Here is a 15,167-nt window from a genome sequence, read left to right as displayed (position 1 = left end):
AGCCTTAGTTATAGCCTATATACACAACCTCTAGGGCTCATAGTTTTTTCTGACCCTTCTCCCCCTAGCATCCAAGGTAGGCTCACAGTCTGCACCTTTTTTTCTCCCTGACTACCTTCCCCCACAAATGAGTCTGATGGCTTTTTGATTTTCTCCCTAACAGCCCTGCCTTTGACAGTCAACACCATCCCTCTACCCATCGCAAACCTTCAGCAGCAGACCAATACCGTCCTCCCTACCACCATTCACAGGGACAATGGGCCTTAACAGCCCTAGGCAGGCAGCTCAATAGCGTGAGTTACAAGAGCCCCCACCCCCACATACGTTTGTTTTACTACCCTTGTGGGGACCAAGCAATTGATTCCCATTCAAAATCCTATTTTCCCAAACCCTTAACTTAACCCCTAACCCTAATTGTAACCCTAACCCTGATTGTAACCCTAAAACTAACCTCTAAGCCTAAAATAGCCTTTTTCATTGTGGAGACCGGTAAAATGTTCCCTTATTTTACTATCCTTGTGATGACTTCTGGTTCCCCACAAGGATAGTAAAACCAAACACACACACACACACACACACACACGGATGTAGGCCTGATAACCAACAATGATGAGTCAGCCTGTAGGGAGGAGGTAAGTGAACTAGCATTGTGGTGCCAGGACAACAACTTTTCCCTTAACGTCAGCAAAACAGAGGAGTAGATTGTTGACTTCAGGAAGCAGAGGGAACATGCCCTGATCCACATCAACAGGACTGCAGTCGAGAGAGCAGAAGTTTTAAGATCTTCAGCGTCCACAGCCCGAGGACTTGACATGGACCAGCACCACCACTGTTGCCAATAAAGGCACAACAGCGCCTCTACTTCCTAAGGCCGCTGAAGAAATTTGGCGTGCCACCCCGGGTCATCTCCAAATACTACTGCTGCATCATTGAGAGCGCCCTGACCAGTTGCATCACGGCCTGGTATGGGAATTGCTCCGTCCACGACCGCAAGGCCCTCCAGCGGATGGAAGATGAAGACGGCCCAGTACATCACCCATCCAGGACATCTACTTTAAACGGTGCCTGAGGAAGGCCCATTAAAGACCCCACACACAAGCTGTTCACTCCCTTACGGTCTGGCAGACGGTATTGGAGCAGGAGGTCTGATAGAAACGGTCTCTGAGCCTGTTGGTATCTACAAGCCCTTAGACTGCTGAACACTTGAACTGGACTGACCACTTGCTCTAATCCTCCACACCTTAGCACCCAGACGCACACAACACAACACACACACATTAATGCTGCACACCCATCACAAATGGTTGCTACCAGACTCTTATTGTGATTGCTAAATACTGCACAATTTAAATACTTGCCCCCCAATCCCCCCTTCCCCTAAACACATGTAAATGGACATTAAATTGTGCCTTCCTGTATTATACTTGTGCTAAACAGTTTATTCTATTCTACTGAACCATTTACTTTATGTTCGTGTTGATATATTTTATTATTTCTTAATGTTGTTGCTTTGTCCAGAATCATTTAGTTGTGCGGTGTATACCATGTGTATTCCCTACATATGACTAATACAACTTGTAACACACAAACAGAAAGGTTAAGGAGGGAGGAGAGCAAAAATGACTCCAGTCCAGTCCACCAAAGACACTTGAGAAATGTCATAGAAAGTGTGATTCAATAGGCGATGAAAGTTGAAAACGAATGAAACGGTCTTTTATTTGGTGTTGGTGTGTGATGCGAAACCGACAACACGGCACGTCATAGAGAGCTGGATAACAGAGTCAGGAATGGATATTTCCAGTACCTACTCCAAGCCCCCTCCCCCACACACCTCCCCATTAAGGATCAACTAATAAAACTGATCCCCAGCACCCGCTCCAGCCACTCCTATAGCTTCATTTACTTCATTTCAGGGTCAAAAGTCATGTAAAGAGCAACATCCTTTCGAGAGAGAGGGAGATAAAGAGAGCGTGAAATCCTTTAGAGAGAAAGAGAGAGACAGAGCGACAACAATGTGCATGGTCATTTTGCACATCTCACTTGAGTTAACAACATTTAGTTCAGATGGCCTGCATGTGCAAATATATAACAGAGAACACTCACTCTTTGTATGTTCATTTTGCAACACCAGAGTTGGAACAGAGGGATATATCTTCTTTTTAAATTTTTATTTCACTAGGCAAGTCAGTTAAGAACAATTTTTTTTTATTACAATGACGGCCTAGGAACAGTGGGTGCATTGTTCAGGGACAGAACGACAGTTTTTTTCCTTGGCAGCTCGGGGATTCGATCTAGCAACCTTTCAGTTACTGGCCCAACGTTCTAACCACTAGGCTTCCTGCCGCCCCAAACAGAGGATAAAACAGAGACAATACTAAATAGTGATATTTACCATACATCCACCACAAATCCTATAGATATTCAAGTGCATATATATCACTTTACATGTCTCCTTCAGTTACAGGATCCTTACACATATGAGACTGAATCAAAGTCAAACATGTCGAAATCACACAATTTCCGTGGGCATAAAATAGTACTTTAAAGATTATATCACAGTATATCATGACAGTGTCCCCTTGTGTTCCTCTCGCTCCTTAACCCAATACTAAGCACATTTCATGAAAACCCCTTTATATGTACCTATAATGAACTGGGTTTAGCTACTAGATATGCATGACAAATACAGTAAGGGACTTTTTTATTATATGTTATATTATAAAAACTGCACATCTCTGTTCTGTATGCAATCTATACATGTTTGCTCATTGTAACATTCAAACAGAGGCTTTGGGAGATCACTGCACAAAATAATGAGCTTTACAAAGGCAAGCAAAGGAAACATTGATTCTAAGAGGGGGGGTAATAATATCCAGTTGACACAAAAGGGGCTATATAGTGCACTACTTTTGACCAGGACCCATAGGGCTTTGGTCAAAAGTAGTGCACTATATAGTGTCCCATTTGGGACACACAATGAGTTTTACACATGGCTGTAGTTCCCATAGAAGAAGTCCACAATGGCTGTGAGTGATCCAGAGTTTATCTGTCAATCAACATCCCTCTTCATTTTCTTCCAAAAAAATATTTGATTCTACTACAGATGTTGGATCTTAACTTGATTACTCTTGTTGCGGAACATTTTCCTGATTCAGTCATTCAAATGAGCCTTGTGATTGGCTAAAAATGAGCAGTAATTTCTCTCTCCATTCGTGGACAGTCGAGTTATTGGGATCAGAACTCGCTACCTTAAACAAAAATTCTCTCCAGCTCGCTCAAATGCTATAGGCCTAGGTCCTGTCACTGCAACATTCAAATATACAAAAATGTATCTGAAATTCAACCATATACATCAACAACGTTTGTTTTATATAGCTTAACACAAGATAGTTATTGATCTCCACTAGGGTACGACATACAAGTGTCTAGTGCTAGTGTATCCTAAGGTTACAAATAAACCAGGGGCGCAACTTTGGTTTTAGAAGTGGGGGGGGGGGGACATAATTATTCTTATTATATATATATTTTTTATCCAGTCAGATAAACACTCCGAACAGGATACCCGACCGCACGGAGGTGTCCGCATGGTCCTAGAGCCCACCACTGCCTCGTTTTTTTTTTTGGGGGGGGGGGGGGTGGAATAAACTATCCAAATTGAGTTCAATTGTGGTCTAGTGGTTAGCGCCACTGCCTTCAGCTTGCACATATAGGCCTACCGTGTTGGAGTGCGTTCGATTCCAGCCCAAATAATGCAATCTCCAGATTGCCTTGATGTAGTTAGACATTACAAATATGGACAGTCCAGGGTAATTTCTTGATTAGAAATGACCATACCAGACACTTTTGCATAACAAAAATAGTAAATAAATAAAATAACCATAATACACCAACATTAGTTTCCATTCATACAAAGTGTTGGGGGAATTGCCACAGTAGATTTGCCATAATAAACGAGGAAATACTTTATTTCTATTGTACAGAATTGGTTGTAAAATAGATAAATCACCCGTAGTCTGATCAAAAAGGACTAAATTGTTCCGATCACAATACAAACCAGATGGCGAACATATCTTGAAAGACTTTGGTTGAAAGCAAGGACTAAGGTAGAGAGGAAGAGGTGAATATATTCTGCATATTCTTAATATGCAGACCTAAGCTTGTCGTCTGCCTTTGGGATGACTCCCATTGTTAGGGCGGAGACATGAGCATCTCGTCATTATATACAGATCTCTGACTAAGGTAACACCGCCATCATCTTTTTGCGGGCCTTAGAGGTAATGGTTGGAATTGAGATCAGCTGTGTGGGTAAATTTAGCGCATATTGATAGTTTAACGAGACCTGTAGCCGTGTTCACATTGGCAGTTTGAAATTACTAAAATCCTATTTATTTGCATTTTCAATTCGATCTGTTATTTTCCCTGCTGTCTGCAGAGCCAAAAAAACACATGGAATCTGATATTTCAATCCGCATTTCAAACCACCTTCCTGGCCATGTGACTTGTCTGAACGGTCAAATCTGATTTATTTGCCCTCAAGTGGTTTTTAAACTGTTATATCTTATTGCTTGCTAGCTACTCTGTTGACAGTTTGACAAGAACATGTGGGAGCTACCTAGCTTGTTCATTGTTTACAAACAAACTAGTGAATATGCTAGAAAGCTAAACAGCTACCCAGCTAGCTAGTTGACTGCTGTGGCTAGCCAAAAATGACTCGTTTTGAAAGTGGGATCATCTTGTCCTTTGAGGCTTTAAAAGTGTTCTTACCCTAATGATTTTAAACATTCAAAGCAACTGGGACACGTCCATGGAAGGCATTGTTGTCACCTTAGCTTACTACATAACGTCTGAGTGATAGGAAGCACAAGCACCACCACCAATCAGCCTACACCACTGTGCACACACACCTGTCATTACTATGACAACTAGCGTAGCCTTGCCAGCAAATGACTGCTGTCTGAACACACAAAATCCGATTTGGTCACCTTTAGCTTGCTGTCTGGACAGTCAGTAGCCCAAAACAGATTTGATAACCCAAACTGATTTGCGCATTAAGGCCTGCAGTGTGAACAAGGCTTTAGTTGGCGATAATCTAGTGCCATCAATGGTTGCAATAGGCCCCTTGTTATTTGATTATATTTCTATAGGCTACATTTTGTAGGCTAGCCGTTAGCCAATCAATAGTCACTAAATAAAAACCGATAATCTACTGTTTGTGTTTCCCTGGCTAAATTGATGAGCTGATTTGGAGCATCAATTGATTGACAGATGTAGGCCTACTGTAGAACGATAAACTTTCCTCCAGTGTGTATGCTCACCCATGTTTTTTTAGTTAGGCTATGTATAATTTGCAGCGGTGGGTAGAGTACTGAAAATCTGTATTTAAGCACAAGTACTGTTACTTAGATGAATGAATTACAAAGTAAAATTTGCCTTCTTGAGAAACTACTCATGAATGAGTAAAAAAGTATCCGGTCAGAAAACATTCATTTATAATTAAAGCCTGCCAGCACCATCTTGCAGACGTCCCCCAGCACAGGTACTCTCCAATGAAGAGTAACATCAAACAAAGTCGGTAGGCTGTATAGTTTCAATTAGGGTCATGCAATGTTGACTTAATATCTAGCAATGTGCACAATTTCATAAAAAGGTATGTGGTACTCGAGGCATTGGAATAATTGCACAATTTCAATAGCATTAATGACAATCATATCATTTCAAGTACATGTGAATATGCATACAAAAATATTTACACCAAGTGTGATGTTCAATTTCCCACTCAGAATGGACAGGTGTTACAACAGTAAAACAATCAATACCGAAATGTCATTATCCAATCGTGTTGCTAGTCTGCAAATCAGACACATTTTACCATGGAATTAAATTTATGTCAAAAGTCTATTTTTGTTGTTGTTGCCTTTTAGCTATTCCTAACACTTTTACTAACCTTAACTTATTCCTCCTAACCTGTTATGAAAAATGTATATTTTTGACAAAAGCTTTATCCCTTCTAGACAAAACAGTATTTATACTCCATCCCTTCCGAACCTGTCCTTTCCACTTTCAAGAGTATTTTCTTCTCTTGGCTGGCTCATTCTCCTATCGCCTCGGTTCTGCCGCTACAAGCTTTAAATAAAAAGACAATCTATATGATTTCTATAGGGCACAAAAAGCTTACTGAGATGATACACTGACTGTATGAAAGAGGTGCTTATAGGCATTTTCATAAAAACAGAATGACACACACACAAACAGGGAGAAAAATGTGTGGGAGGATGCTGCGGTGGACTGACCTGTTGATCTTGCTAATGTTAGCTAGCTACATCGTTGACGCTGCATCTAGTTTAGACAGCTTGTCTTGTAATGGCGACCTAATGTGATAGCTATACTGAGCAAAAATATGAACGCAACATGTAAACTGTTGGTCTCATGTTTCATGAGCTGAAATAAAAGATCCCAGACATTTTCCAGACAGACAAAAAAAGTCTACATAATCTACATTTTCTTCCACAAATGTATTTACATCCCTGTTAGTGATAATAATCCATCCACCTGACAGGTGTGTCTTTACCAACAAGCTGATTCAACAGCATGATCATTACACAGGTGCACCTTGTGCTGGGGACAATAAAAGGCCACTAAAATGTGCAGTTGTGTCACACAACACAATGCCACAGATGTCTCAAGTTGAGGGGGTGTGCTGACTGCAGGAATGTCTACCAGAGGTCATATGGGGAGCTAAAAACATGAGATTAAACTTTTTCTGTCACAGTCTGGGTCAGCCAATGCTAGCTAGTTAGCTAATATATTCATATATTAGAAATATAGAAATGAATTAGAAATGATTTATCTTACTTCAGAAATATATAATATTACAAAGGCAGAAGGTAATTAAAGTGCAACTTACCTCTGATCGAGTCTGGCTAAGAACCCAAGAACAAAAATATGAAGACGTGCGCTTCCCTTAGAGCCGTGGTGGAGATAAAACTGGGTTTGATGGACAACTTTGAGAGACAACGGACTAAAGAGTTTTGATGACAACCTATTTTGAATACATTTCATTGGTCAAGTGGTTGTGAAACGTTCATACAGACGTATCGAGTCATGTAAAAAATGTCATCCGACAGCGACAATATTATATTAAAAATCTATGTAACTAAAGTAATTGGGTCAAATGTAATGGAGTAAAAAATAAGTTACTTCCTCCAGAAATTACCTGAGTAAGAGTAAATGTACAGCCCACAGAGATTAACTAGAAATGTACTAGTTTCTCAAAGGACATTAGTGGACCAGATTCAAACCCATGCCTACTCTAGCATATGTTTACCGTTGTCAGCGGCTGTACCCACTGGACCACACAGGCTCTGTGATAACCACCAATTTATTTTGCTTATTGTTTGCCTTGAACATATAATACAACAATTAGTCAGTGGACCTACAGTCTAAATGATTGTATAGCCTACAAAACACTGCTTCAAGCTGCCCCCTGGTATTGATTATCAATATTAAATAGACATTCAATTCCTCCTGCTGCAGATAATTTTCCTTCTGCAACAAAATGCATCAAATTAAGATCCAACATCTGTAGAAGCCTGTCCAGTTTTGAGAGAGCAACCTGATTGGAGAATTAAGGTGATCTTTTCCAGAGTAAAGAAATTGCGTGTGTGTGTGTAGGTTTGTATTATGTTTTAATTGGGTGTATGTTTCTGTGTGTGTGGTGTCTGCGTGTTCCAGCATGCATTAAAGCCTATGGAATTCCCTTGGGATTCCCTTGGTAGTATAGGGTAGAGTCGTCAAACAAAGGATTTTTCACTTCCATCTCTCCAGTCTGCAATGAAATAAAAACTGTTGTTAAAAGCCAAACAAATACAGTCATCAGCAATATGAATATTGTGTGTAAACAAGGACAGAATTTGTAAGAATATATTATGTGTGTGTGTGTGTGTGTGTGTGTGTGTGTGTGTGTGTGTGTGTGTGTGTGTGTGTGTGTGTGTGTGTGTGTGTGTGTGTGTGCGCATGTCTGAGTGTGAGTGCATGTGTGTGTGTGTCCTAGCACACCCACCGGTGCAAGGCCAGGGCACTCGTACACAGTGAAGTCTCCGCCCACTTCTTCCTCATCTGTTGTGACTTCTGAGTCAGTGACTTTCGTCTCCGATTTATGTCTGAAAAACAACAGAATGCACCAAGATGAATATGTGTGTGTGTGTGTATTCATATTTGAATGAAACTGAATTGTCGGACAGGTAGGGAGAGAGAAAGGACGCGAGACCGAAAAGGGCAAGAGGAGGAGTAGAACTCACTTTTCCATGGAGAGCATCTGCTGTTTCTGATGCTGGTAGTGGTACATCTGAGCACTCTGGGCCAACTTCTTATCCCCCGACTGAGGAGAAAAGGGAGAAGGAGAGGAGAGACCCATGAAAACCACCCTCAGCGGGGAGGAAAAGCAAAGAAGAGGCAAAGCCTGAAAATCAGATGCTTACGTCACAGACATCCTGTGGTCAAATCACATTGACAGAAGGAAATTAATCATACAAAAAAATAGTCTAGTCCCTTATTTACACACATGTTTTGAGCAAAACTTTGTTTTGGGACACAATTGCAAACTTCAAGAGTTGGCCATTCAAGGAGCTGGTCTGATGGGTTTACTCTGATGTCATCAGCCTCCCCACTTGATTGTGGAAACAACAGAGAACCAAAGAGAACAGGGTCTAATCTGGGTAATTTGGAAAAGACACCTAACGTATTTAGCTGAGGTGGATGTATTGTGCCCCATGCGGAACAATGCACTTACTGAAGTCCTGTTGGCTGTTCCATTTCCATTGCTTCCAAATGCAGGGTAATCTACCTTCTGGGCCAGACGTGATTCCTTCTGCAACCTGTAGGGGGCAACATTATTCTGAGCCATTAGAGACTAGGGAAACTGGAGCAGGAACAGTAGGTAAAATAAAATAAAAATTAAATCTGCATTTTGGACACTTCCCAATAGCGCGATATTCCCTATATAGTGCACAACTTTGACCAAAGCTTTATGGATCCTGGTCCAAAGTGCACCATAGGCAGTAGGGTGCCATTTGGGATGCATCATAACAGTGCAGTGCTTAAATTGATCCTTTATAAAATGTGTTGGAAAATTATTTAACATGCTCTAACAAAAACACTTGACAGTAAAACAATAGAAGGGAGTCTAGCACATCTAAGTTGTCAAATTCAATAATAACATATTGATATTGTTACTGTCTGATGTCTTACCTTACCCAGCAAACTGTAGCCAAGATCAGGGCCACAGTGCCAAAGATGATACACACAGAGATCATAACTGCAGAGGTCAAAACAAACAGAGAAGAGGATAGAGTGAAGACAAGATACCCATAAAAGGAGGAGAAATTATGAAATTGTGTGTGACTGCAGATGAAATCTAACCACTTTCAAATCTATTCCCTTCGGAAAGTATTCAGACCCCTTCACTTTTTCCTCATTTTGTAATGTTACAGCCGTGGTAAATTCAATTGATTGGACATGATTTGGAAAGGCACACACCTGTCTATATAAGGTCCCACAGTTGACAGTGCATGTCAGAGCAAAAACCAAGCCATGAGGTGGAAGGAATTGTCCGTTGAGCTCCGAGACAGGATTGTGTCGAGGCACAGATCTGGGGAAGGGTATCAAAACATTTCTGCAGCATTGAAGATCCCCAAGAACACAGTGGCCTCCATCATTCTTAAATGGAAGAAGTTTCGAACCACCAAGACTCTTCCTAGAGCTGTCCGTCCGGCCAAACTGAGCAATCGGGGTAGAAGGGCCTTGGTCAGGAAGGTGACCCAGAACCCGATGGTCACTCTGACAAAGCTCCAGAGTTCCTCTGTGGAGATGGGAGAACCTTCCAGAAGGACAACCATCTCTGCAGCACTCCACCAATCAGGCCTTTAGTGGCCAGACGGAAGCCACTCCTCAGTGACGGCACATGTCAGCCCCATGACATCTCCTTTTGGAGTTTGCCAAAAGGCACCTAAAGGACTCTCAGACCATGAGAAACAAGATTCTCTGGTCTAATGAAACCAAGATTGAACTCTTTGGACTGAATACCAAGCGTCACGTCTGGAGAAAACCCGGCACCACTTATCACCTAGCCAATACCATCCCTAGGCTGCATCATGGTGTGGGGATGTTTTTCAGCAGCAGGGAATGGGAGACTAGTCAGGATTGAGGGAAAGATGAAAGGGTGCAAAGTACAGAGAGATTTTTGATGAAAACCTGCTCCAGAGCACTCAGGACCTCAGACTGGGGCAAAGGTTCACCTTCCAACAGGACAACAACCCTAAGCGCACTTAGTAGAGCTGGCCTGGTCTTACGCCATAAACGTGTCACTACTTTCAACTAATAAAGACACTTACTGACAAGGAGACTGTCCTTGGAGGGGTATGGGATGGCTATGGGGCCTCCAGGTCCCCCCGGTCCCACCCTCTCCAGAGCCCCAGTGGCAGGCTGCGGGGTCCGGGTAGAGGGGTGGGCGGTAGTGGGCTGCTCCGCAGAAGGTTGGGCCTTGCCTCTCTGTCTGGGAAACTTTGTCTGAGTCATAGGAACTGCCTTGGAGGGGGTGTCTGGGAGAGAGAGAGAATAAGAGAGCAGAAGAGAGAGACAGACATTGTTATTATTGTGGTGTAGATAACGTTTTATATATAGCGACACACATCTATGGAAAAGTAACTGAAATTTAATAAAATTCATAGGCTCACTTGATTGTTTGACCTCTGACACTTCCTGTTTGGCAATGACTGAGTGAAGGAAGTCAATCTCTTCATCTAGATCAGAGAAGGCTGTCACTTGACCTGAGGAGAAAGACATTGGCAGATTTAAGAATGAGTCCATATGCACATCATGCCTTTGTTCAGATTAAGATTAAGTTGAGATTTAGAGTTTAGTGAAGGATTTGTCCCAAATACAATACTACATTTTTGAAATAATTAGGACTAACTTATTTCTTGCAACCCATTCTGAAACTAACTGCCGCTCTTTGTCACTCGCTTTAGTAGCTGAAGTGTATAGTGTTGAGTCATCCGCATACATAGACACACTGGCTTTCAGTGGTATGTCATTGGTAAAAATAGAAAAAAAGTAAAGGGCCTAGACAGCTGCCCTGGGGAATTAATTATTCTACCTGGATTATGTTGGAGAGGCTTCAATTAAAGAACACCCTCTGTGTTCTGTTAGACAGGTACCTCTATCTACAATATAGCAGGGGATGTAAGGCCAAAACACACAAGTTTTTCCAGCAGCAGACTATGATCGATAATGTCAAAAGCCACAATGAAGTCTAACAAAACAGCTCACACAATCTTTTATCATCAATTTCTCTCAGCCAATCAGTCATTTGTGTGTATCAATGATGTTGCTCTTGCTGCAGGGGCGATTCCCTGATCCACCTCTACGCAGACGACACCATTCTATATACTTCCAGCCCGTCCTTGGACACTGTGCTATCTAACCTCCAAACGAGCTTCAATGCCATACAACACTCCTTCCGTGGCCTCCAACTGCTCTTAAATGCTAGTAAAACCAAATGCATGCTTTTCAACCGTTCGCTGCCTGCACCCGCACGCCTGACCAGCATCACCACCCTGGATGGTTCCGACCTTGAATATGTGGACATCTATAAGTACCTAGGTGTCTGGCTAGACTGCAAACTCTCCTTCCAGACTCATATCAAACATCTCCAATCGAAAATCAAATCAAGAATCGGCTTTCTATTCCGCAACAAAGCCTCCTTCACTCACGCCGCCAAACTTACCCTAGTAAAACTGACTATCCTACCGATCCTCAACTTCGGCGATGTCATCTACAAAATTGCTTCCAACACTCTACTCAGCAAACTGGATGCAGTTTATCACAGTGCCATCCGTTTTGTCACTAAAGCACCTTATACCACCCACCACTGCAACTTGTATGCTCTTGTCGGCTGGCCCTCGCTACATATTCGTCGCCAGACCCACTGGCTCCAGGTCATCTACAAGTCCATGCTAGGTAAAGCTCCGCCTTATCTCAGTTCACTGGTCACGATGGCAACACCCATCCGTAGCACGCGCTCCAGCAGGTGTATCTCACTGATCATCCCTAAAGCCAACACCTCATTCGGCCGCCTTTCGTTCCAGTTCTCTGCTGTCTGTGACTGGAACGAATTTCAAAAATCGCTGAAGTTGGAGACTTATCTCCCTCACCAACTTCAAACATCTGCTATCTGAGCAGTTAACCGATCGCTGCAGCTGTACATAGTCTATCGGTAAATAGCCCACCCATTTTTACCTACCTCATCCCCATACTGTTTTTATTTATTTACTCTTCTGCTCTTTTGCACACCAATATCTCTACCTGTACATGACCATCTGATCATTTATCACTCCAGTGTTATTAACCTGCAAAATTGTAATTATTCGCCTACCTCCTCATGCCTTTTGCACACAATGTATATAGACTCCCCTTTTTTTTTCTTTTTTTTTTTTTCTACTGTGTTACTGACTTGTTAATTGTTTACTTACTCCATGTGTAACTTTGTGTTGTCTGTTCACACTGCTATGCTTTATCTTGGCCAGGTCGCAGTTGCAAATGATAACTTGTTCTCAACTAGCCTACCTGGTTAAATAAAGGTGGGAAAAAAAGAAAAAAAGAAAAAAAAAGTGCCATGCATGTTGAATGCCTTTCCCTAGAAGCGTGCTGAAAGTCTTTTGTCAATTTGTTTACTGTAAAATAACATTGAATCTGGTTCAACAGAATTATTTCCAAAAGTTTACTAAGGGTTGGTAACAGGATGATCGGTCTGCTATTTGAGCCAGTAAAGGGGGCTTTACTATTCTTGGTTAGCGGAATGACTTTTGCTTCACTCCAGGCCTGAGGGCACACACTTTCTTGTAGGCTTAGAATGAAGATATGGTAAATAGGAGTGGCAATATCGTCTGCTATTATCCTCAGAAATGTTCCATCCAAGTTGTCACCCAGGTGGCTTGTCATTGTTGATAAACAAAAATATATTTTCACCTCTTCCACACTCACTTTTCGGAATTCAAAGTTACAATGCTTGTCTTTCATAATTTGGTCAGTTAGTGTTTACCTATTTAGTAGTGTTTGTTGCTGGCATTTCATGCCTAAATTTGCTAATCTTGCAGATGAAAAAAATCATTAAAGTAGTTGGCAATATCAGTGGGTTTTGTGATGAATGTCACCTGATTCAATGAATGATGGAGGGGAGTTTGCCTTTTTGCCCAAAAATGTAATTTAAGGTGGTAACCATATGACAGAACAGAGTGTGGGCGCGTGTGAGCAAGCATTAGAAGAAACAGGACATCCTGTTGTGTGACTGCAAGTGCATGAAACAACCCATGAGAGAGCCAGAGAGCCAGTGAGTGTGTGTGTGCGCGTGTGTATAAATGTGTTTGTGTGTGTGTGATAGAGAGTGTGCCGGTGTGTTGTTTGTTTGGGCAACAGTGAAAGAGAGACAAAGCCAGGGTGTTGTTTAACAGCTCTTTTGGCCAGACAGTAGGCCACATTCCAGGACTAGGGCACAGTTCTCCCTGGTTACCGGTATACATAGTGTGTGTGTGTGGCCAGGGGTTGAAGCACCGCAGGGGGCTTGTGCAATCACCCCGCCCCTCTGTCTCGGCCCTGCTCCCTCTCACACACAAGTCCCTAAATCTCACTCAGCTGAGTGCTAATGGTGATAATCTCTCCCTCCCCAAGGTTACTCTAAAAGACCAGGTAATTCTACACTGTTTACGTGATAAGCTAAATATGATTCAGATTCAATATTTAATTACTATAGTGAGACATCATGAGCCATATCACCAACTAAGCCACTTCTTTGAAAATGCTTAGTAATGTCTCATTGTGTTTGTATTAACGTGAGCGCCATGTTATTAATGATTAAGGTGTTGTCCTCTACAGAAGGGTGGCCATCTGGCGGTGGTAATGTGCGTGATATGATGTGACGGCACTTTCAGTCTGTGCTTTGTTACTTTCTCACCCCATTCTATCCCATTTAGTGTGATCCACAGCAGGTGTCAGTGGGGGTGGGTCATGCCATCTGTACTTTGCAGGTGGTGGAGTGCTCCAAGTGTGCCAGTGTACCTGGCACTTTATACCCTACTTTGTTAGCTAACTTAAACAACATTTGAGGAAAATTTCAACATTTGAAAGAAAAAGAGAACATTCCTGAGATTTTGTGTCGGCATGAGTACTTGAGTGAGAGGGTACATAGAAGAATCAGTGAGCATGAACCACAAAAAAGGGAGCATAAGGGTATGTATTTATATATGTTTGTTTGAGTGGGAGTGTGTAGTAGATAGAGAAAATAAGAACGGGGAAATTGGTGTGTGTGTGTGTCAGTAAACCCTCACACACTGACTAAGCATACACCTCTCCATGCATCAGAGAGGAGGTTTTGGCACCAGGTTGATAATTAACCATAACCCAAGAGGTGCCAAGAGGGATGTAAGGTGCACTAGCCTTGAGCGTGGGTAAGAGAGGACTTGACAACGGGCTGGGTTGGAAATGACAGCGATTAGTGTGGACAAAATGGAGAAAAAGGTGGGGGGTTAGTAGTACAGAACTAGGCAGACCATGATTGATTGCACACTCCAGCACAGTAGGTGGCGGCATGCACCTTAAACGTTTGTTTGCGGACTGCCATGATATCATAGAAATAGAAGAAGAGGGATGTAAGTTTATGAAAACAAACACTAAACAGTCAGACTCTTTTATTCCTATCATCTCTATCCACCCTTTTCCCACCCTGGCTGGGCCTTAGTTATACATCAGTACAACACATTCAGTTACCTATCATTTCCCATCACAACATAACGACCAAATTTGTCATTTGTATTTACAGTCAAAGGGGCTGCCCTGCTCTTGTTTGTGAACTGAAGGAATGGGTCTTGAAGGTGAATAAAAGTATCTAATGGATATGTAAATTAAACTTATTGACACTTTTTTCTAATTGTTTACCAGATTGAATGAGTATAATGCCTGACTGAATAGTTGAATTCAGACCCACACATAACCAATCAGTATGCATTATTTCATCAATACATAGCTTGCAATAGTACAAAAAGATATTAGTCTCACTAGCTAGGTTTCCATCCAATTGGAGACAGATTTTCATGCAAATATTTTAGGGTCGGCATTAA

The 15,167-nt window shown here is 42.0% G+C and overlaps 1 protein-coding gene across 1 annotated transcript in view; it reads right to left on the bottom strand.

Annotated features, from left to right (window-relative positions):
* Window positions 1-3,977: 3,977 nt before the first annotated feature.
* LOC110523508 (neural proliferation differentiation and control protein 1) overlaps window positions 3,978-15,167 on the bottom strand; it is a 38,451-nt gene continuing 27,261 nt past the window's right edge. The window contains exons 3-9 of the mRNA XM_021602260.2: window positions 10,731-10,823; window positions 10,389-10,595; window positions 9,247-9,313; window positions 8,789-8,873; window positions 8,298-8,377; window positions 8,060-8,159; window positions 3,978-7,825 (exon numbers count right to left, since the gene is read on the bottom strand). Of these exons, the coding sequence (XP_021457935.1) occupies window positions 7,745-7,825; window positions 8,060-8,159; window positions 8,298-8,377; window positions 8,789-8,873; window positions 9,247-9,313; window positions 10,389-10,595; window positions 10,731-10,823 (713 nt within the window). The 3' untranslated portion in view covers window positions 3,978-7,744. The remainder of the gene's footprint in view (window positions 7,826-8,059; window positions 8,160-8,297; window positions 8,378-8,788; window positions 8,874-9,246; window positions 9,314-10,388; window positions 10,596-10,730; window positions 10,824-15,167) is intronic.

Source organism: Oncorhynchus mykiss, chromosome 5 (assembly GCF_013265735.2).
Source record: "Oncorhynchus mykiss isolate Arlee chromosome 5, USDA_OmykA_1.1, whole genome shotgun sequence".
Lineage (NCBI taxonomy): Eukaryota > Metazoa > Chordata > Actinopteri > Salmoniformes > Salmonidae > Oncorhynchus > Oncorhynchus mykiss.
The sequence above is the reverse complement of the archived record's forward strand: the minus strand, read 5'-3'. Positions and strand labels throughout refer to the sequence as shown.